Source organism: Lithohypha guttulata (genome assembly GCF_036872675.1).
Source record: "Lithohypha guttulata strain CCFEE 5908 chromosome Unknown scaffold_8, whole genome shotgun sequence".
Taxonomy (NCBI): domain Eukaryota; kingdom Fungi; phylum Ascomycota; class Eurotiomycetes; order Chaetothyriales; family Trichomeriaceae; genus Lithohypha; species Lithohypha guttulata.
This window is the reverse complement of record NW_027042757.1, coordinates 424806-444808: the sequence shown is the minus strand read 5'-3', so window position 1 is coordinate 444808 and position 20003 is coordinate 424806. Positions and strand designations below refer to the sequence as shown.

The window sequence follows — 20003 nt, the reverse complement described above, 5'->3', positions numbered from 1 at the left end:
ACGGACCTGTCAACACGGGAGGGTTCTGTGGGGCGGTGTGGAGATTTCAGCGGCACGGCGACGCCTTCATCAACGGCAGCAGTGAGTTCGCAGTACTTCGAAAATTTGTGATAGAAGAACAAGAAGAGCGCATGAGTCGGCGGATTGTGCCACGCGGCGTCTGTCTCGACCGCCAGGCTACACACGCAATCGGCGCCTAGGTGGGGGAGAAATAGTGCGTCGAAGATAGCAATGTTCATGACTGTTCTTTGACGAGGTGCGATGCTGAGAATCCTTTCACTCGTAGTCTCATGGTGATTAGCAAGTCGATACCTAGTTACGATGGTTGTGATCCAGCTCCAGGCTGGCAGCGACGCCCTCGTATTGTGCACGTTGTGAGCCACGAACTTTCTCCTCAAATTTGTTCGTTGGAATAAAATGGGGAAAGCAGACGATCGATAGAAAATGTGAAAACACCCGGTCGTCAGTCCCCCATATCTCGTGATCGGACTACAAACCATTCGTGTAGAATGACAGTGGACTTGTACTACTCTTGCGGCTTCGAGCGTGGAAGGGTGACTTTAAGGAGCATGGTCGATTTGGGACAGTGCTGATTTTCGCGATTTGCATTTTCACGTGGTCATCCTGAGGTGAAAGTGAGCTGGATGATCCTGCTGTTGATCGTTATGCCGCGGGTAATCACAACGCGTCGACGTGTCGAAGATCAACAATGATCCTGTGCACTACCTCGACTAGCAGTACGCTCTGATCTGAGAGTCTCGAAAGTAAAACATTGTCTGGCAGCCATCTTCATTACCTTTTGGAATCCCATGCTAGCGAAGATGTCCATCTAGCTCTTGTCCGAGATTCAGCAACTGAAAGTGGTCCTGGTTAGCCCATGATCGTATATGAGATACACATTGGATCACGAAGTCTTTATCGACACGATGCAGTGAGCTTCTAAGACGGCACGCACGTTTTCGAGCTCAGACTCGTATGCAGTCCGGTTCGAACAGGTAAGTTGATGGTCTATGAATCTGTTCATGAATCTTCGTCGTCTTCAATCTTGGTAAGTCTACCTGTCACCAACATGCCCTCGTCACAGGCCGTCTACGTATATAGTATGGACTGATCACGTTTCAGGTGTAAACACACACGAACCCGTTTGACTCTAGCCCTGGATCTGCACACCAACACAGTTGCGATCACCAAGTAAGATCCACTATGAGTTCGTATCAAGCTCAAAATATCTGGTCTCGTGTTAGTGAACTGACATCTGTTGCGGAAAAGATCAAGATGGCACACTCGATTGCTGGTAGACAGTATAACCTACGCGTCAATACCAGCTCTTCATCAAGCAATCAGTATCAGTACTTTTCCTTCAGCCCAAGAACAGATCGGGGAGAAGAAACAGAGGACTCTGAGGATGAAGTTGACAACTTGCCGACACCACTCAAGAATCCTCGTTTCCCACAATGTAACCAAACAACAGGCACCGGTTTTTCTGGTCCTCTAGAGGCCGACACACCTACTTTGAGACCACAGCAACCCTTTATAGCTAAGGGAGATATCCCGAAGAAGCGTCTCCACAGCACTGGCTATAACTTCATTCGACCCAAGGACGAGCCGGGAACCACATCCATCACCAACACCGATCACATCAGCCGGGTCAAAGATGACTCGACACAACCAGAATCTAGCAAAACTACTCGAACCGCCCTGAAGGCATGCTCGACCTGCCGAGCGAAGAGAACTCGCTGCACCCACAAGAAAGCAACTGCGATTAGGAAGAACTCAAGAACCTCAGTAAAGCCAGAGGTGAAGATCGAGAGCAAGCATAATGCTACTAGTTACAGAGTCAAGAAGGACGGTACTCTGTACACCAGGACTCCATACGATCGCAGCCAAGGACCGTCGATGACTCCAAATGCTGTGGACTATCGAGAGAGGAAGGTCATTCAGCAGGAGTATCAGGACCAACTTACAGCACGTCTAGACGCAGCTGTCGTCCAGCAAGTCGAAAGCGAAGGAGGTATAACTCCTCTCGGTCGTCTCTTCAAGGCTGCTGTTAGGACCATAGAGCGAATGCAGGCCGAAAAGGCGAAGGTAAATCCAGATGAGGGCTACGGCTCTGCGTCTCCACCAAACGACTACCAGTATCTGGTTGACCAGAACAACATGCTTCGAGAGGCTGCTGGCGCTGCAGAGATGAAGCTGTTTGAATTCAAGCAGAAGGTTCAAGGCCTTGTGGATGAGGCATGATTGTGATCTGGAAGAGTCATTTCGAGGTTAATCAAGTTCCGTGAAGATTGTTTTGCGGCAAGGTATTGCTTTCAAATCAGGGATAAAACTCCTCATGCTGATTGGGGGTTGCTGACCTGAACAGCCAGATTTGTTCTCACAGCAGGACAGACTTTGTCATAGCCTTTGCATACCTTCAAAGCTGTGTTTGCTTTACATTTGACGAGTATAGAAAATCTGAATATTCGAACAATGATACGGTCGTGAGTTGTCAAGCTGCGCTATAGCCCCAGTGAGATGCGATCGTGGCACGTCTGTGTTTGTGTTACGCTACTGTCCTGTGTGGATTGTGCGAGACGTACACAGCTAATCACCCGTTCTGAAGTGTTACTTCCAGCCAGTGAGTGATACTCGGACCATCGTTCTGCCAAGACCCGGACGTGACGCCCCTCCGGAATGGAGCTGGAACGCGGGGATTTCCTCTGACTTTGGTCTGCAGTAGTGCTCGAAATTTGGCTGAATTGTCCTGCTCGTGCAACACATCCATGTTTTAGTTACTAGCATGCTAGAGCTGCATCCCCGCGGTAGCATTACCGCTGATGGTAAGGCTCGCATCAATGTTTCAATGCTCGGCACCTTGAGATACGATACAGCGTGCCCACGAGGTAGGTGATCTGCTCGAATATAAGACCTGACTCGTACCGCGTCGCAACTGCCCACTTTTCACTGCGAGATAGCGTCCGTCTTTCCCCAAAAGTTTCTCCTTCTAATACTACCATGTCTACTCTCACTACACTTACCATGACAGAGGAAGCGAAGCCTAATATCGGTGTCTTTACCAACCCAAACCATGACCTATGGGTCGCCGAAGCCACTCCTTCCTTGGATGACGTGAAGAATGGAAAGGACTTAGCACCTGGAGAAGTATATATTGCAGTCAAGAGCACGGGCATCTGTGGTTCTGACGTACACTTCTGGCACCATGGATGCATTGGACCTACCATGGTGGTGAGAGAAAATCACATTCTCGGTCACGAATCTGCAGGAGTGATCCTGGCCGCACACCCATCAGTGAAAAACCTCAAAGTCGGAGACAACGTCGCGATCGAACCGAATGTTCCTTGCTTCGAGTGCGAGCCATGTTTGATAGGTCGCTACAACGGCTGCGAGAACGTAGCATTTCTAAGTACTCCTCCCGTTCCTGGTCTACTGAGGAGATACATCAAGCACCCAGCAACATGGTGTCACAAGATCGGAGGAATGAGCTACGAGCAGGGCAGTCTGCTGGAACCACTTTCGGTGGCCCTTGCAGGCATGGATAGAGCAGGTATCAAGCTGGGAGATCCAGTTTTGATCTGTGGCGCAGGTCCAATCGGTCTGATAACGTTACTGTGTGCTTCAGCTGCGGGTGCTAGCCCAATCCTGATTACAGATATTGCTGAGAGCCGGCTGAAGTTCGCCAAAGAGCTTGTGCCCAGAGTTCGTACCTACCTAATACCTCGGGGGAAAAGTCCGGAAGATTGTGCAGAAGAGGTGGTAGCAGGTATGGATGGGAACAGACCGCGTGTGGCTATGGAATGCACAGGTGTTGAGTCGTCAGTTAACACTGCCATATACTCTACCAAGTTCGGTGGTAAAGTCTTTATCATCGGCGTTGGCAAGAACGAGATGACTATTCCGTTCATGAGGTTGAGCGTGATGGAGATCGACCTTCAATACCAATACCGGTACTGCAATACATGGCCAAAGGCAATTCGCCTGGTACAAGATGGGGTTATCAACTTGGACAAGCTGGTTACGCATCGCTTCAACATGTCGGATGCGATCAAGGCCTTTGAGACAGCAGCCGATGCGAAAACGGGGGCGATAAAGGTGCAGATCAAGAACGATGACAGTCTGTAACAACAGCATTTTCTGAGCTAAAACGTCCGTCTGCATAGAGAATACATTTCAGGCACTTTTTCAGATCTGAATATTGGAGTTATCACTTCCCCACACCACTTACGTATTTAAGATCAGGTCGTATCTTGCTTTCACACTGATGTCTCATTCATATAGAACCACTTCATCCCTGGGACAGCCGCTAAACCGACGGAGCATCGACAATGTCCGCTTCACCTATACGTCTCGCCGTCCTTGACGATTATGCCTATACTTCCAAACCAATATTCGAACATTTCACTCGACAAAACCCTGACCACAACGTGCAAATTGACTACTGTCCATCAACACTTCTCACCCGCACACCAGATGGCCTCAAAGCCGCGATAGATCGCCTGAAGCCCTATACCATAATCAGCACCATGCGAGAAAGGACACCATTCCCGGCAGAACTGATATCTCAACTTCCAAACTTGAAACTATTACTCACGACAGGAAGTCGCAACGCCAGCATCGATCTAGCTGAATGTGAGAATCACAGCATATTAGTAGCAGGTACAGGGCCTTCACCAAAAGCTGTCCCTAACTATGACAGTACGAACGAGCAATGTTGGGCATTAATTCTAGGTGTTGCTCGGCGTATTGCTGAGCTCGACCTTCGTGTCAAGACTGGAAGGGGTGAGGAGGGATGGCAAGAGGGGCTGAACACGGGTCTGGCTGGGAAGACGCTTGGTCTGTTAGGTCTGGGAAGACTGGGTGTGCAAGCTGCTGCAACTGGTATCCTAGGCTTTGGCATGAAAGTGCTGGCTTGGAGTGAGAACCTGACTCAGGAGAAGGCCGATCGTGCAGCAGCTGATCGAGGATTACCAGCCGGCTCTTTCCGTGTCGCGAGCAGCAAGCAGGAACTATTCGCCAATGCTGATGTATTGAGTGTACACTATGTACTGAGCGACAGAAGTCGTGGTACTGTTGGCAAGCAAGAACTGAGCTGGATGAAGAAGAGTTCTGTTCTCATCAACACTAGTCGTGGTCCTCTCATAGATGAGTCTGCCTTAGTTAATGCGTTGAGACAGAAGAAGCTCAAAGGTGTTGGCTTGGATGTGTTTGATGTTGAACCGTTGCCAGAAGACAGTGTCTGGAGGAGCAATGACTGGCCGGAAGATGTAACGGTCCTCGTCAGTCCTCATATGGGATATGTCGAAGAGAATACTATGACGAGCTGGTATGAGCAGACAGCTGATAATGTAGGTCGCTGGCTCAGAGGTGAGGAGTTGTTCAAACAGATGAGCACCACTGCCTGATCATAGAACGGCTACAGCTGAAGAAATCGGTCCATGTTCTGGCATTAGTATTTCAGTGAGGAGGCAGGAAGCTAGTAGTGCACGTCCATGGAATATGCTAAAATGCCAAGACTTTCCGGATCAGGCAATAAAGCGGCCTTAAGCTGTTACTGCTTACCAAAAACAGCAAGGTCTCGGAGACCTATCCCCTCAGAACTACGAGATTAGATCAAGACGCCCATAGCCTCAAACTGACACCAGGCGACCGCAAAGCATTGACCTCTCATGGTAAAGAGATGTCGGCGCCGACGCTCTCGAGACAAGAGCGAGATGGAAAACCGGATCATGTACGGGCACTATCAGCATAGCAATCACCGACCCTTGAAACTGGATAAATACTTGTACTAGGTCGTGGAATCAGCTCGACAATCCCCGTGCAAACAGTCTGTAAGACGATAAAATCTTCCAACACATTACAAACAGCACTCATCGGTCGACATGGCTAAACCTCATCCCGAAGCAAAAGTAAAGCTGGACGCCTACTCTGATGCTCAAAACTTGCGCAGCTTCCTCAAGGGACAGATATTCGGCACCATTACACCCGTCACTGAATCCAACATAACCAAGCCAGAAATTCGAGGTCGTACCATAATCGTTACAGGCGCTAACACTGGTCTTGGCCTTGAAGCAGCGAAGCAGTTTGCCGAGCTGGCTTGCGTGTCACGTCTTATCCTCGCATGTCGGAGTGCGAGCAAGGGCAATGCAGCCCGTGAGGCTATCTTGGCTACCCTGCCCAGCGAGAAAGGTTCACAGCTCGAGATATATGTCTGGGAGCTCGATATGGCTAGCAAAGCCTCAATCGTGGCCTTTACAGAACGTACAAGACGTGAGCTAGATCACGTCGACGCGATTGTGCTCAATGCTGGTGTCGACCTGGTCTCGTATCAGAAGGCCAAAGACGAGGATGGTGGATATGAGATGACCGTCATGGTCAATGTGGTTGGCACGATGATGCTCGCCGTACTCATAATACCTGTTTTGCGTGAAAAAGCACGGCCTGGACTCACGCCAAGGATCACATTCGTTGGCAGCGCAGTCCAGTTCTTGGCGAAGCATGCATTGCTTGTCGAGGCAGAACAGAATCAAAGTGGAGAAGGCATCATGCAATGGCTGAGTACTGAGACCAGATGGAAGAACAAGATCGGCGAGGACAGATACAATCTCAGCAAGGTGATGCTGCAGATGCTTGTACATCAGCTTGCAGCTCGCTACCCTGTTTCTGGTACTCAAAACACCAAGAAGGGTATGATCGTGAATTGTGCAGCCCCTGGCTATTGTAAGACAGAGCTGTTCAGAACCGCCGGTACAGCAGTCAGTCGAGTCGCGCTTAGACTGATCGGGAGGGAGGCAGAGGTTGGAGCACGATCGTTGTTAGTGGGAGCTGTTGGTCAGGAAGGTGATGTCAAGAGTCATGGTATGTACATGACTGAAGGCACGGTGAAAGGTGTTGGCTCGGCATGGTTGCAGACCGAACAAGGGAAGAGAATCGAACAGCAACTGTGGACGGAGTTGATGGACGAGGTTGTGAAATCGGTACCGACGGCTGAGTCTGATCTATAATGTGCGAGTTATCTTCTCTTCATCGTTATTAGCAGCCAAAATTAGTCCATAATAATCAGTTCTTTCTGGATTTCAGGGAGACATTACTCGAATATTCTGCTCAACGGTGTCTGGATCACAACGAAAAGGACGTGTATCTTCTGGAAACCCCCCCAAAACATGATGTGTTGGAACTTGGACATTGGCAAAACGATCCTTTGAAACTGACAAGCTATATTTTGCATCGTCCATACCCTGTCGCATTCCTGCCAAGCCTGCTCTGTTTCCAGGACCCAGCTGAGTCTTGTGAAAGTGTCGAAACTTCATTCATATGCACCCTGTAGTGGTACGCGACGTGACTGCCGTTCACAGTGCTCGGAATGATTGCGACGTAAGCGCTCAGGCAGCGACGATCGTGTCCGTATTCGGGTAGAATTACGATCCTTCCCACATGGTGTGCTCGGCTATATTGTTAGGGCTTCATCATGCCAGATTTCTGACCATGTTACATCAAGAGCCTGCCGCTGCTTCGTCTTCGTGACGACAAGGAAACCAGCAAGGTAATGGATTCGACATGGCACTGGCTGCCCAGTCTTGACTAGCCAAGAGAGTTCTGTGGAGGCCTAAGCATCCCACCACTCGCTTCGTGATAAATGAAGTTCAGAAGCACACACTGTGATCCCTTCAGAAGGCAGCGTGCAAGCAGAAACTATATTCGCCCTACCTTGACAGCATGAAAGATGCATCGTTGTCTGTCAATCGCGAGATGGAGCTCACGAACGCGATCCTACCACTCGCTCGTCTCGCGTTACTGGGGTGTGCTCTCTTCGTTCTTTACAAAATCTTCGAAACATCCGTTTTCACTTATCGAACACATACTGGTTACAAAGATTTACCACAGCATCCGCGACACTGGTTTTGGGGCCATTTGGCCACAATCGGACCTAAATTAAATCCTTCTATCAATGCACATCCCGACTATGCATTTGAGGATGTATGGCACGAGCTTGGGAATCCTCCAGCATATGTTGTCGACCTTGCTCCGGTAGATCGCGCCATGATCATAATCGCGGATCCAACTGTAGCAGAGAGTATAACACAACCCACAGAACGTTTCAGGCACAGCACTCCAGTAAGTCACCCCACCTATTTCAGCTAGCCTAACAGATTGACCTGTGAAAGAAATCAAATACCCTACAGGCACTCACGAAACTGGTTGGCAAACAGTCTCTCGTACTCATCGAAGGAGACAACTGGCGAACTCAGAGAAGAAGATTCAACAAGGGTTTTGCACCTGCTCATCTCCACAGTCTTGTCCCACTGATAGTGAGTAAGACGAGAATCTTTCTTGACCGGTTGAAGAAGCATGTTGAGAAGGGAGATGCTTTTCCTTTGAAGGAGCTTACTACTGACCTAACCATCGATGTGATCACTCAAGTTGCTATTGATAAAGACTTTCATGCCCAAACTTTGGGCGATGGCGAAGGTGCGAAATCGCGATTTGGTTTGCTTACAGCTATTGTGACCATGTCGACACTGATAGAAAAGGTTGGGCAAGGATTTGACCTAGGCGCCTACCTCTTCCCGCAGAGAAGGATCAAGGAGTGGATTTATGACAGGATTTACTCACGAGCACTATATACAGAGATTATCGACAAGTTACCATCTTCCAAGAGAACATCTGAAAAGAGTGACACAGGCTCGGGCAAGTCAATCGTGAATCTCGCCCTTTCTGGTGTAAATCCAACACCAGCCGTCCTTGACTCCACCATCTCGCAAGTGAAGACATTTCTCTTTGCAGGTCAAGATACCACATCGACCGTTATCCAGTGGATGGCCTACGAACTTTCGAAGTCATATCCTTCCTCGCCGTTTTACTCTGACCACTATCGACAGATTCGGGAGCGACTTTGTGCCGAGCACGACGAAGTATTTGGAGCATCAGACCCCTTCGCGTTGCTGGATATTCTTGAGCGAGACAACACCAACGCAGATGAACTACTTGGTTCGAAACTGCCATACACAACAGCATTCGTCAAGGAAACATTGAGACTACATCCACCCGCAGGCAGTGCTCGACTAGTGCCAATGGCACCCTACGATCCGACGTATCCCGCAAACAAGAGCAATGCACCCTACTACATCGACCTACCAGCATGGACGCACAGCAAAACCGGAGAACACTTCGAAGCACGAAAAGTTCGAGCCGACGGCGCAAGATTCTACAACTCCCACCACATCATTCATCGTAATCCAACCACATGGGGTCCTGATGCACTCACATTCGACCCATCCCGCTTCCTCGATCGCAGCGGAAAAGGAACAGTCGACGAGCTAGAAGAAGCACTAGACACATCCAGCAAAGAAATGAATAGCGCAGCCGCAAAGCACAACAGCAAAACAAACCTTCCACACCCCTACCACATCTCCACCCTACCTACAGGCAGCTATCGACCCTTCGAGCGAGGTCCACGCACATGTATAGGATCGAACCTCGCATATCTAGAAGCAAAGATCGTGCTAGGCGTGATCGCACGAGGCTTTGAATGGCAGAAAGTCGGACTTGATGGGACGAGGCCGAAGCCTGGTGAGGTTCGGTATGGCGGTACGGGGAAAGAGGACATTAAGCTTGGAGAGGCGCATGGTTGGGAGGTGTGGTCGATTAATAACGTTACTGCTGTACCTGTGGATGCGATGAAGATGAGAGCTAAGCTGAGGGGGAGGTGAAATTATGATGTCGCAGGGAGCTTGAGATATATGTATGTAGCTTGAATGGAGTACTGCGAGATTTGTTGTAATTTCTTGCAACTTGATCTAACTCTGTATAACTCGTTTTGATCTCGTTAGAACTTGCTGCAACTTTACACAACTTATGCTGTCTTGACTCAACTTGCTGCAACGTGCTATACTCAACAAGGTCAGGCATGACAATTACTAAGAAATCTCTAAGACTCATTTACAGCATGAGAACTGCAAGTACCAGAAGCGATTACAGACATCCAGTAAAAGCTCAAAGCTTCCTCATAGTGCCATCGGAGTACTCGTAATCGAGATTAAGGCTTAACGTCAAAATTGAGTTTATACTGCATACCCTACTGTCATAACTCATATCATTACAAGAACTCCTCATGCTGACCTAACAGTGCTTGACCAAAACAAACAGTTGCCTATCTCATTCCTCATCATTCACCCTCCTCCTCCAATCATCGCCGACATTCAGACTCTCAACCACACTAACCCCTCTCCCAACGCCCGTCACACTCTCCTTTTTCCACCACTTCTCAGCACTCATGCCGGTCTGCTTTCGTCTCCCCCTCTCATCTTCAGTATCCGAATCAATCAACCCACCAAATCCGCCCTCGTCACCAATCACCACGACAATACTCCTGACCCAGCCTCGCAGTTCCGAGACAAGTGAGCCATCTGTGCCACAGAGTGATTCTTGGATATATAGGGTTTCGGGCTGGATTGAGCGGAGAATGTGCTTGTGGCCGTCGCGGGAAGTGAATGGGAGGATCGAGGTGTCGCGGTCGACGAGGGCGTTGGCTTGGTTGTAAAGAGTTTTGAAGAGGGGGTTGGCTTCAACGTCGAGGGGGTTGTTGGTGGGGATGAGTTCGTTGCTGCGTTCGCGGACTAGGGATGCGGTGGCGGGGTATGCGAGTGTTTCGCGTTTCTGCTCGGAGCGATCGTCTCGGGAGTCGCGGCGGGAGAGGGAGGTGTTGCTGTCTTCGGGCTTGGGGTCGATGTGAGCTAGTATACCTTTATCATCGGAGTCGTTGTCGTGAGGGAAGTCGCCTGGGGTTTGTGCTGGTGTGCCGTTTGCGCCAGGGGTGTTTATCTTAGCGTAGGAGGAGGTAGATTGTGATCGGACAGATGGAACTGATGTGTGACGTTCTGAGGCGCGTCGAGAGATGAGAGATAGAGGATGTGTATGTAGTTCGGGGTCGTAGATAAGGACTATGATCCGTGTAGTGTCAGGGTTGATGTATCCTGGCAGATGAGCAAGGATGGACTGTGGTCAATTAGTACAGGTCGTGGATTTAGGGAGCAATCACTTTACCTGATGAGCGTCTACTTCGAGGCCATCGTCGACTCTGTCCACAGCAGAGACAACCACGGCGACAGTTCGACGCTTCTTGGAGGCAACTGAACTCCGTCGTGGGGCATCAACAGCGCCGGAGTAAAATTCTGCTGCCGTACCGGTTCGCTGCAGTCCTCGCCTACTAACGTCTGCGCCCGCACCAGCAACTGTGCCAGTCGATTTTCGAGGGGACATTGTTCTTTCTGGTTTGTCGGCTTCTTCTGACCATCTCTCCTGATCACTGAAGGCTTGACCATCGTCCCCAGCACCTCTTACAGCATTTACGGCCCCTCCAACCATTGAACCAGCTGCTGCTAGAGATTTGCCTGCCCATGTATTACTGCCGACTGCGTTTGTCATTCTCGTCAGGAAACTCGAGTCGTCTTGCTGAGTATTTGAGACACCAGTTGACATTGCGCGCGATTGATTCTCCTGGTTATAGAAACCTGCAGCCTCACCACTTGCGCCAGGAGGCATCGAGCCAGGAGGAGGACCTTGGAACCCTCCTTGCAACGGAGGCTGTGGTGCAAAAGATCCAGGTGGAGGTTGCTGCTGGGAACCAGCTGGACCAGGCCCAGGAGGTAGACCACCACTCATACTGGCATAACCAGCTGCTGCCCCAAGTCCTGCCGTGCCTGCAGCAGTCGAAGCGCCACTAAGACCACCATCATGTCTACCGCTGGGTTTGGAAGTGCTGGCATAATAGTGTTCATTTTCAGACTCAGACTCTTCTTTATCATCCCGTTCACTCCAGATCCAGGCTCCTAGTGCGACCGTAGCAGCAGTTAAAGTTATCGCCAGAGGGACCCAGTAGCCGAAGGCTGATCGATTGCTGGATGCGCCATAACTGGTGCGCGATGTGGTGATGGTTGTAATCTTACGCCTCTGCTCTTCCCTCATTTTGGTTGCAGCTACTATGAGCCTTTCGTTAATTGATGGTCTCTCATGCGCAGTTGGCGGTCTCGCGTCCAAGGTGGGTAGGTATTCAAATGTCCCTGATTGCTGTAGCGTCGTTTAGTAGTGACGAGGCCTAGTGTGGTTTCAAATATTTACAAAGAGTAGTGTAGGCGAGCAGGGTAAGCCAGCAAAGAGTGCGATGGTGTAGGTCAGGCACTCTCACAATAATATGGATGGCTGGGAGTTTGGGGAGTTCCAGTTCGCGTTGGCCTGCATGGACATCGATCCATCTGAGCTAACCATCCCGAGGCGTCACTAAACCTTGTGGGGAAAACAATAACGTTGCCAGGGACGCATGTGAATCTCCGACCACGAGGATATGGTGTTTTCCTGAACGTTCAACGTGAGCTTGTCAACATTTGTTCCGGGAGATTGTGAATCTGTATGGCACGACAGACAGGCTTTGTCGACGATTACGAGGAAGAAGAAATAATGGCGACAGCGAAGAGCAAAGAGACTGTCCCTGAAGTTCGCCAGCGAAGACCTCGGGACCCTCAAGATGCGTCCAGACAAGTTGCTGCCAAAGATGAAGCTGAGGATCAGGGCTTTCCCTTGCCGTCGACAACAGATATCATTCGTATAACTGTTCTGTTGATCATGATTACTGCTGCAGCTTCGTCCTATGTAACGTCCGGCGAGTCATATATTTTCGGTCTGCCTCGACCGTGGTTCACAAAGCCCGCAGAGCTCAAGCAATATTTTCGAGGGCCAGTATACCTGACAGAGACGGAGCTGGCACGGTATGATGGGAGTGACCCTAGATCGCCGATATATCTGGCAGTGAATGGAACAATCTTTGATGTAAGTGCTGGTGCACACACGTACGGTCCTGGTGGATCGTATCATGCGTTTGCTGGCCACGATGCGTCAAGAGCTTTTGTCACAGGATGTTTTATGGAAGATCGGACGAGTGACCTGCGTGGCGCAGAAGATGTATACCTTCCTGTCGAAGATCCAGACGAGAACATCAGCAGTGCTGAACGCAAGACAAGAGCGGAGCGAGAAAGACGTGTTGCGAGGAAAAAAGTACGCGACGAAGTTGATAGGTGGGTCAAATTTTACACGAACAGCAAGAAGTACTTTGAGGTTGGGAAGGTGGTAGGTGTAGAGGATGAGCCTGCAGGTCCTGCCCCGACTTTGTGTGCTCAGGCCGAGAAAGGTCGTCCAAAAAGAAAGAACATGAACCAAAAGAAGGAAGCGCCTGGAAAACCTGTACAATAATTTGAAGGAAAAACTCGCACAAGCTCATTCACAAGCCCGAAATTTTCTGGTTTGAACTCGGATGGTATTCACTTATGTGAATTGTTCTGAGCCACGCTGAAGTTCTTCCATGGTCATCTTCAACATTATGTCGACTGCCATGGCCTCATTCATGTTAGGTATACATGTCGACCAGCCGTGCCATGCCTTATCGTCCCATCATGAATTCATCTCGTGCCCGGCATTGGCTGAAAGAACCCACTTAGTCAGAGGTGACCGCCCTTGTGTAGATCGAGCCACTACTGTGCGAAACAACCTTGTTGATGGTGCCCTTCTCCTCCAAATCTCTCAGTGCTCTTCTTGCCAATGAACCGTTGACCTTCAGACGATCGACCAGAACTGCGACTGTGATGAGTTTGTACGATTGAACGTCTTTGTTGAGTTTATCCGAGGTGGCTTTGTCGAGGATGACTGCGTGGTTGGCCTTGTCCTTGACTGCGCATGAAATCAGCTACGTCGTCTTCATTCAATAACAGCTCTTGACATACCCTTTCCCTTCGACCACTTCTTCTTTTGCTTCTTGCCGCCGGAGGTTGCTGGCGCCTGTTAGGTCGTGTTAGCTTTAGCTGTCGGCTCGACGTAGCATTTCGTCGTCGGACTTCGTGCGATGCATTTCGTGCTGTCACAGAAGCTCTTATTGCAGGGGCTGACATACCATCTTGTCGAATTGTGTTGTGGTGGATGATCTACAGACGAGAAGAGTGAGGGCCAGATAGTGGTGATGGTTTTGTCGGCGCGCCGCACAACGCCAAGCATTAAGGCTCGGTCAACCTGCCCCAAAACACCTGGAAGACCAGCTTCAAATTGATGCCTTAGAATCAAGCACACAACTAGAGCAAGACGAAGCACATTGCAATACATCTGTATGGAAGGTGGCATTGTAGTCAATGGATTCATTGGAAGCTGCTAATACACAGGATAAAAATTCCCTGAAATGATTGCAAGACCACAAAAGGCCGTTCTGGCTATCGTACTCCTCGCTGTGAAGTCAGAGCTTCACGAACACTCTGGATCACTAACTTCATCCTTTCAGCTGGCTAATCGTAACATGTTGTACAGGCTGCTCTAGATATGATCACTGTGATAAGTTGTCGAACCGAGTATGAAAGTTCTTCTATCCTCTTGAACCACCACCAACACTCCAGAGAGGCGCCACAGTCTCAACAGCTCGCTCAACCACAGCCATGATCCTCTCACGCCACACCTTGCTTGGACACTCGAGCGTCAGATCATCAAGCCAGAGTCGTGCGATGACTTTGTCGACCTTGATCTGAAGACCAGGGACAGGTATTCCCAGAGCGGCTAAGCGAGCACGCTCTGACGCCATCAATGCGGCGTTACGTTCTTCCACGTCCTCCTCGTCCTCATCAGAATCCGCATTCCCGTCTTTGAGACTCTTACCATCTACCTGTGTGAGGTGGCTAATCCGTGGAGTCTCGATGGGGTCGATATTGTTACCGAATTGCTCTTCCAGAAACATGGTGAGACGAGAGAATCGCTCCTCGGGTATGAGGTTTGCCAGTTGATTACGTACGGCTCTTGGCTGGGCCTGACCGTTCGTTATCCCGTTCGTGGACTTCGCTATCTGTATCTCTTCCGAAAGGGCTTCCTTGGTTTCGTGATCGTGGCTGTGGCTGTGATGGTGGTGTTTGACATCCTTCTGCGTGAATTTGACCGAAGCACGAGTTGACTCGACAGTAGCCAGAACAGACATGACGGCGTCGGCAATTCCGTCATTCATTGTGTTCCCTTCCCATTCGAGTTCGATTTCCTTGTCACGACCGGACCATTTCAGTTGAATGCACCCCATCACAAGGAAGGTACGAGCAGGTTCGGATGTGAACTCCTCATCCGCCTGCTCTTGCTCTATCTTTGTCTCCACTTCTTTTTTTGCGCCGTCCTCTGGGTGACTGTCACCGTTCGTCTCTGCCTTGACCTGTCCGATCTCCTCGATGGCACCGAACGTGCCTTCTAAAGCCCACTTGATCAGCTCGATAGTGGCTGCGGTCAGGACAATGTGTTGACGGCATAGCACAGTAGTGCTTGTCAACCCAGCATACTCCCTAAGGTCTTCAGGAGCCATCAAGCTCAACTTGAAACCATTTTGAACCATAACGCCGCTTATCACTCTCTCGTCATCAGGACCTTGTGGTGCGGGAATTTGTGCTAGCCTGCCAACAACTTTGGCAATTTTGTCCTTCCTGAAGGGTATTTTTACTTCAGCACCATTCTCTGGACTATAGACTTTTGTCTGTTGTGTCTCGGCATTGTTCGCTGATCTCTTGGAATTGTTGTCTAGCAACCTTGACTTCAGCCTTCCTGCTTGCGACTTCTCTCCATGCACTAAGATAACGTGTGGTGCATGTATGGCTTCGATGAAGTCGATGTTCTGCTTCCCTGTGACGTGGGCTGCAAAAGAGAATTCCTCGACTGAGCACCTTCGAGGTATCATAACGGCTTCGTCATCTCGGTTTCTGCGTCCGATAGTTTGTGCGTTCGTCGTACCACTCATGATCGCTGGTATTTGATCTGGTTCCGACAAAATGGTTCGACCCATGGTGCCCTCGACGTTGTAGCCTGTCATTACCACACCGTTCCTCTGATCTGGTGCCCATCGCTCTAACAGAATGCGTGACATGCCAGACTGCAGCATACCGGGCGACGCCAACATCACGCAGCTACCTATGTCGTCGAAGCGATCCAGGCTTCGCAGACTTCGCACGTGTCGAAAGTCCCAGGGTCCTGAACTGAGACCTTTAGCATTACCAGCAGCTTCGGCCTCCGCCATTCTTTCCCTAAATATCCTCTTGATATTGTCGTTCATGGCATTGATATATGTTTGGTAGACCACCATACACTTTCTCGCTGTTTGTCCAGTATAATAGATGGGGACCTTTTGTAAGTCAGGATGTCTTGCCCAGTAATCTTCAAGAATGAGGAGTAATTCTTGTGCTCTTCCAAGTGCAAAGACAGGCATGAGCACTTTTCCGCCTCTGTTCACAATGTTCGTTATTGATTTTAACAAACCAAATTCTCGTTCTTCTCTCGGAGGAGCGGTCGATATACCGAACGTGGACTCTGATATCAGGAGGTCGATCTTGCCAACCTTCTTTGGGTCCGGAACTGCCGCAGCGACCAGATGTCGATCTTGTTCTGTTGAGTAGTCACCTGTAAAGAATATATTGAGGCCGGCAATGTTGATCAAGAACATAGCGGCTCCAAGCACATGACCGGCTGGGTATGGAGTGACTTGAATTCCATTGATAGTGTGAGTGGTGTAGAAGTCGATTGTCTCAATTTTAGGTAGCGTAGACATATGATCCGCTTCAGTGTACAGTGACGTCCTTTGATCGGAAGTCGAGGAAGTATTGCTAACTCTGACAGAGTCTTGAATGAGCCATTTGTAGATAGCCTTGGTTGGGTGCGTCATAAAAACTCGTCCTTGAAAATTGGTCTTTGACAGAACGTAGGGAAGCGCTGCAGCATGGTCGAGATGGAAGCTAGGCACACGGGAGTTAGCTACTAGGTTCAACACAACTTCTATATAAGAGCTTGCCCATGGGGTAGTACAGCATCCGCGCGAGAGAATAGATCAGGAAGAAGAGCATGCATGAAACTGAATCGTATTGTGCTGAACTATGATACAGCAGATTGCAAAAGCGCTTCGGCCATCCAAGAACAGTGATCTTGTGCTCCTTGCGACTGATCCTCCTCTCGAGCGCTTCGATACTGCAATACCACCATTTCCGAATCGTACCAGAATGCGCAAGACGAGAGCAGGGATTGGAGGACTGTACGTACTGACTGATAAGTAGAATATCGACTGTTCCAAGATCGAAATCGTCGAAGTAAGGCATAGCAGCCATACCCTCACGACCAGTGTGCATGCCAGCATCAAGCATAACAATCTTGCCCTTGTACTGAAGAACATGGCAGGATCTGCCCACTTCTTGACATCCTCCCAAACCAATGAAAGTCAGTTCGTCCGATGGGTCGACGGGGTCTTCATCTTCCGTAGCGCCGCTCATGGCGGCGGCTTTTCGTTTCGTTGCCATTACGGTAGTTGAGCTGCAGAAGTACAGCCGACAATCAAGAGTTGTAGCACAACATTACGCTGGATAGACGTGAAACCCGTAAGAAGTCTCGAGACTTGCGCGACACGTGCCCGTCCAATTATTGAATATTGTGAGAGGCGATTTGATAGTGAGGAGATTGTTGAGTGACCTTGACCGAAAGTATGGTGAAGCAAGGGTGAGATGGAATTGCAGTGGAGGAAAGGAAGGCACGACCAACTTTAATCACGTGGTTTTATTTTAGCGACAATCGCAGTCGCCAGTGACGGGTTGACCCTCTTCGCAAATGAACTTTACTATTTTACACCTCCCACTTATCTCGCACACTGCATCCTCACGTTTCGAGCACGACCCTCCCACTCTACACACTTGAAGCCTGACGAGACCAATTACTGGATATTGATGCGCTGTGAATTCTGGGATGAGAGGGACAAGTTTGGGAAGGGCAGAGCATAGCGCCTCGCGCATACGCATATGCTCTTGGGTATCTAAAAGTCGTCGCTCTCGATCAGTCCGGTAGTGTTGGCGAAATCTGGAGACATGTCACACCCTCCTCCACAGCAGCGACCGCCATTTCCTCCACAATCGCAGTCGTTCACTCATGGATTTCAACAACCTAACCCGCGACCTCAATATGGTCCTCAGTCGCCGGCTCACGCTGTCTCATACTCCTCTCCCTCACCTCAGCCGCAATTTCCACCAGCATACAATGGCCAGGCACCGGCTGCGAAGAGACCACGATTGTCCCCAGACGCGACTCCTTCGTTCTCTCAGCCTGTAGGCACTTCAATGTTACAGGCAGGCAGCCCAATCAACGGACATGTCAATGGAATCGCAGTACCCGGGCAGCAAAGAACGACTTTGATGCCACCGCCCCAGCAACCATTCACTAAGAAAGACAATGTAGGGAGCGAAAGTCAGAGCAGCGTTTTCAGTGATGGTAACGCGCTGAATTTTGGCCCAGTCAGCCCCATGCTACCCGTTTCTTTGCCACCGTCCACGCCTCAGACACCGCAATATCCAGGTCAACCTCTCAATACTGTGGAAGGTCCTGTGGCACGACCAGGCTTAGTCGGGCCTCCATACGTGAACGTGCCACAGCCGACGGCAGAGGAACAGATTGCTCGATTGCAGGAGCGACAGAATTGGGAAGAAGCTAGACATGCGCAACACGAGCTATGGGATGCGTTCCTCTATGGTGGCGCCGTCAACGACAAGATCAAAACTCTAAGTCAACGTGCCAACCTGATCGAGCCTCAATCGGGTGTTCTTGTCAATACACAGAAGACTCATCCTCCGCCTCAAGTCAGAGTCAATGGCTACGAAGGGGCGACACGAGTTATTAAAGATGGCCAATCAATTCTGGACACAAGAGACAAGGCACAACGCCTGACCGATTTAGTCAAGATTCTATCACTTGGAGCAAAGGCTCGGCTGACAGGTATTGTCCAAGCAGCCGCGGTCATTTGTGAAGAGCGTAGAAAACATTCACAGGGACGAGTACCTGACGGGTGGGAGGACGTTGCCGTGGTATCAAGGCCAGCAGAGAGTGAGACAGCTTCAATCTCTGCTGCAGCTCCAGGCATGAAACGTGAGCCATTTTTCATTCCTGTCTGCGCAAGCTAACATCGTTCCCTAGGCACTCACTCCCAGGCGAACAGTGACGCAGGTTCGCTAACACACACTCGATCAGGTCCTCATGCTGCAATTATAGAGTTCGAGAAACTTTCCAAGACAGAGACGAAAGCTGAGGCAGATCGTCAGGCCAAAAGGCGTAAAAGGACCGATGCAGCAGCTGCCAAAGAGAGTGAAGCTAACGCAGCAGCCGACGAGGTCGCGCTCGCAGCTGCGGCTGCTGAGAACGAGAAGGCCCGATCCAAAAAGCAGCAGAAGATTGATGAAAATCGACTCTCGGAACTAAACGCACCACGTCATACTAACGAGGCAATCTTCATGGCCACATCGAACATATTCGGTAAGAAAAAAGGCAAGAACTACTCCTGGATGAGTGGAGGGACGGCGGCGTCAACACCAAGTGGTACTGGCACTCCCACACGAACTGCGCAAACCACTCCTGCTAAGAACAAAGCGCCGCAGCCGGCAACGGGGTCACGTATGGGACAATTCGACGAAGGCAAAGAGCCTGGCATTCAAGCACGAGATATGCTTCTCGTCTTGGAATCTGACGGCCGTGCTGCTCGATCGTTTGTAAGAGGCAGCAGCACTTATGATGATTCGAAACCTGCATAGCAGGAATAGATGGCATACAAAAGGGCGTTGAGGAATTGCATATGAACGTTGAATCAGTAAGGGCGGCTACACGGCGATTTGCCAGTGTGTACAACAGCGAGTGCTCAGAAGGCACATTATTTATCTCTACGTTTATGCATTGTCGTTGGACAAGTTCAACGTAGAAAATATGGTGCAATCGAGCGGTATTACTAGTCAATGACCATTTATGACAATCTTTATTGTTTTCAGTGCAGATTCATAAGAACTACAATCACATAATGTGCAACCTGCGACAAGACACGATCGGTACACTATTCACATGGTCTGAAGTGACACGTTTGTCGAATGAATTGGCTTGCAGGGTCTCTCGCAATGCAGCTCGGAAGAACCCTTTGCCAGGGGAGAATGCATAGCAGAACT

The 20003-nt window shown here is 49.9% G+C and overlaps 10 protein-coding genes across 10 annotated transcripts; 7 read left to right on the top strand and 3 right to left on the bottom strand.

Annotated features, from left to right (window-relative positions):
• Positions 1-1069: 1069 nt before the first annotated feature.
• LTR64_008298 (uncharacterized protein) lies at positions 1070-2241 on the top strand (the record flags this gene model as incomplete). The annotated part of the gene is made up of 2 exons (XM_064902613.1): positions 1070-1100; positions 1220-2241. The coding sequence occupies 2 exons, from the start codon at positions 1070-1072 to the stop codon at positions 2239-2241; spliced, it is 1053 nt and encodes a 350-aa protein (XP_064751089.1).
• A 756-nt stretch (positions 2242-2997) lies between these two features.
• Positions 2998-4122, top strand: lad1 (L-arabinitol 4-dehydrogenase; the record flags this gene model as incomplete). The annotated part of the gene is made up of 1 exon (XM_064902612.1): positions 2998-4122. One exon carries the CDS (start codon positions 2998-3000, stop codon positions 4120-4122), a length of 1125 nt encoding a protein of 374 aa, XP_064751088.1.
• A 203-nt stretch (positions 4123-4325) lies between these two features.
• On the top strand, positions 4326-5402 carry LTR64_008296 (uncharacterized protein; the record flags this gene model as incomplete). Its single annotated transcript, XM_064902611.1, has 1 exon — positions 4326-5402. The coding sequence occupies one exon, from the start codon at positions 4326-4328 to the stop codon at positions 5400-5402; it is 1077 nt and encodes a 358-aa protein (XP_064751087.1).
• Positions 5403-5879: 477 nt separating this feature from the next.
• LTR64_008295 (uncharacterized protein) lies at positions 5880-7001 on the top strand (the record flags this gene model as incomplete). The annotated part of the gene is made up of 1 exon (XM_064902610.1): positions 5880-7001. The coding sequence occupies one exon, from the start codon at positions 5880-5882 to the stop codon at positions 6999-7001; it is 1122 nt and encodes a 373-aa protein (XP_064751086.1).
• A 712-nt stretch (positions 7002-7713) lies between these two features.
• LTR64_008294 (uncharacterized protein) lies at positions 7714-9707 on the top strand (the record flags this gene model as incomplete). Its single annotated transcript, XM_064902609.1, has 2 exons — positions 7714-8112; positions 8181-9707. The coding sequence occupies 2 exons, from the start codon at positions 7714-7716 to the stop codon at positions 9705-9707; spliced, it is 1926 nt and encodes a 641-aa protein (XP_064751085.1).
• A 445-nt stretch (positions 9708-10152) lies between these two features.
• LTR64_008293 (uncharacterized protein) lies at positions 10153-11961 on the bottom strand (the record flags this gene model as incomplete). The annotated part of the gene is made up of 2 exons (XM_064902608.1): positions 10153-10992; positions 11041-11961. 2 exons carry the CDS (start codon positions 11959-11961, stop codon positions 10153-10155), a joined length of 1761 nt encoding a protein of 586 aa, XP_064751084.1.
• A 441-nt stretch (positions 11962-12402) lies between these two features.
• LTR64_008292 (uncharacterized protein) lies at positions 12403-13239 on the top strand (the record flags this gene model as incomplete). The annotated part of the gene is made up of 1 exon (XM_064902607.1): positions 12403-13239. The coding sequence occupies one exon, from the start codon at positions 12403-12405 to the stop codon at positions 13237-13239; it is 837 nt and encodes a 278-aa protein (XP_064751083.1).
• Positions 13240-13480: 241 nt separating this feature from the next.
• On the bottom strand, positions 13481-13936 carry RPS25 (40S ribosomal protein S25; the record flags this gene model as incomplete). Its single annotated transcript, XM_064902606.1, has 3 exons — positions 13481-13713; positions 13767-13821; positions 13934-13936. The coding sequence occupies 3 exons, from the start codon at positions 13934-13936 to the stop codon at positions 13481-13483; spliced, it is 291 nt and encodes a 96-aa protein (XP_064751082.1).
• Positions 13937-14392: 456 nt separating this feature from the next.
• YSH1 (endoribonuclease ysh1) lies at positions 14393-17333 on the bottom strand (the record flags this gene model as incomplete). The annotated part of the gene is made up of 2 exons (XM_064902605.1): positions 14393-16778; positions 17080-17333. 2 exons carry the CDS (start codon positions 17331-17333, stop codon positions 14393-14395), a joined length of 2640 nt encoding a protein of 879 aa, XP_064751081.1.
• A 558-nt stretch (positions 17334-17891) lies between these two features.
• LTR64_008289 (uncharacterized protein) lies at positions 17892-19601 on the top strand (the record flags this gene model as incomplete). The annotated part of the gene is made up of 2 exons (XM_064902604.1): positions 17892-18942; positions 19045-19601. 2 exons carry the CDS (start codon positions 17892-17894, stop codon positions 19599-19601), a joined length of 1608 nt encoding a protein of 535 aa, XP_064751080.1.
• Positions 19602-20003: the final 402 nt, after the last annotated feature.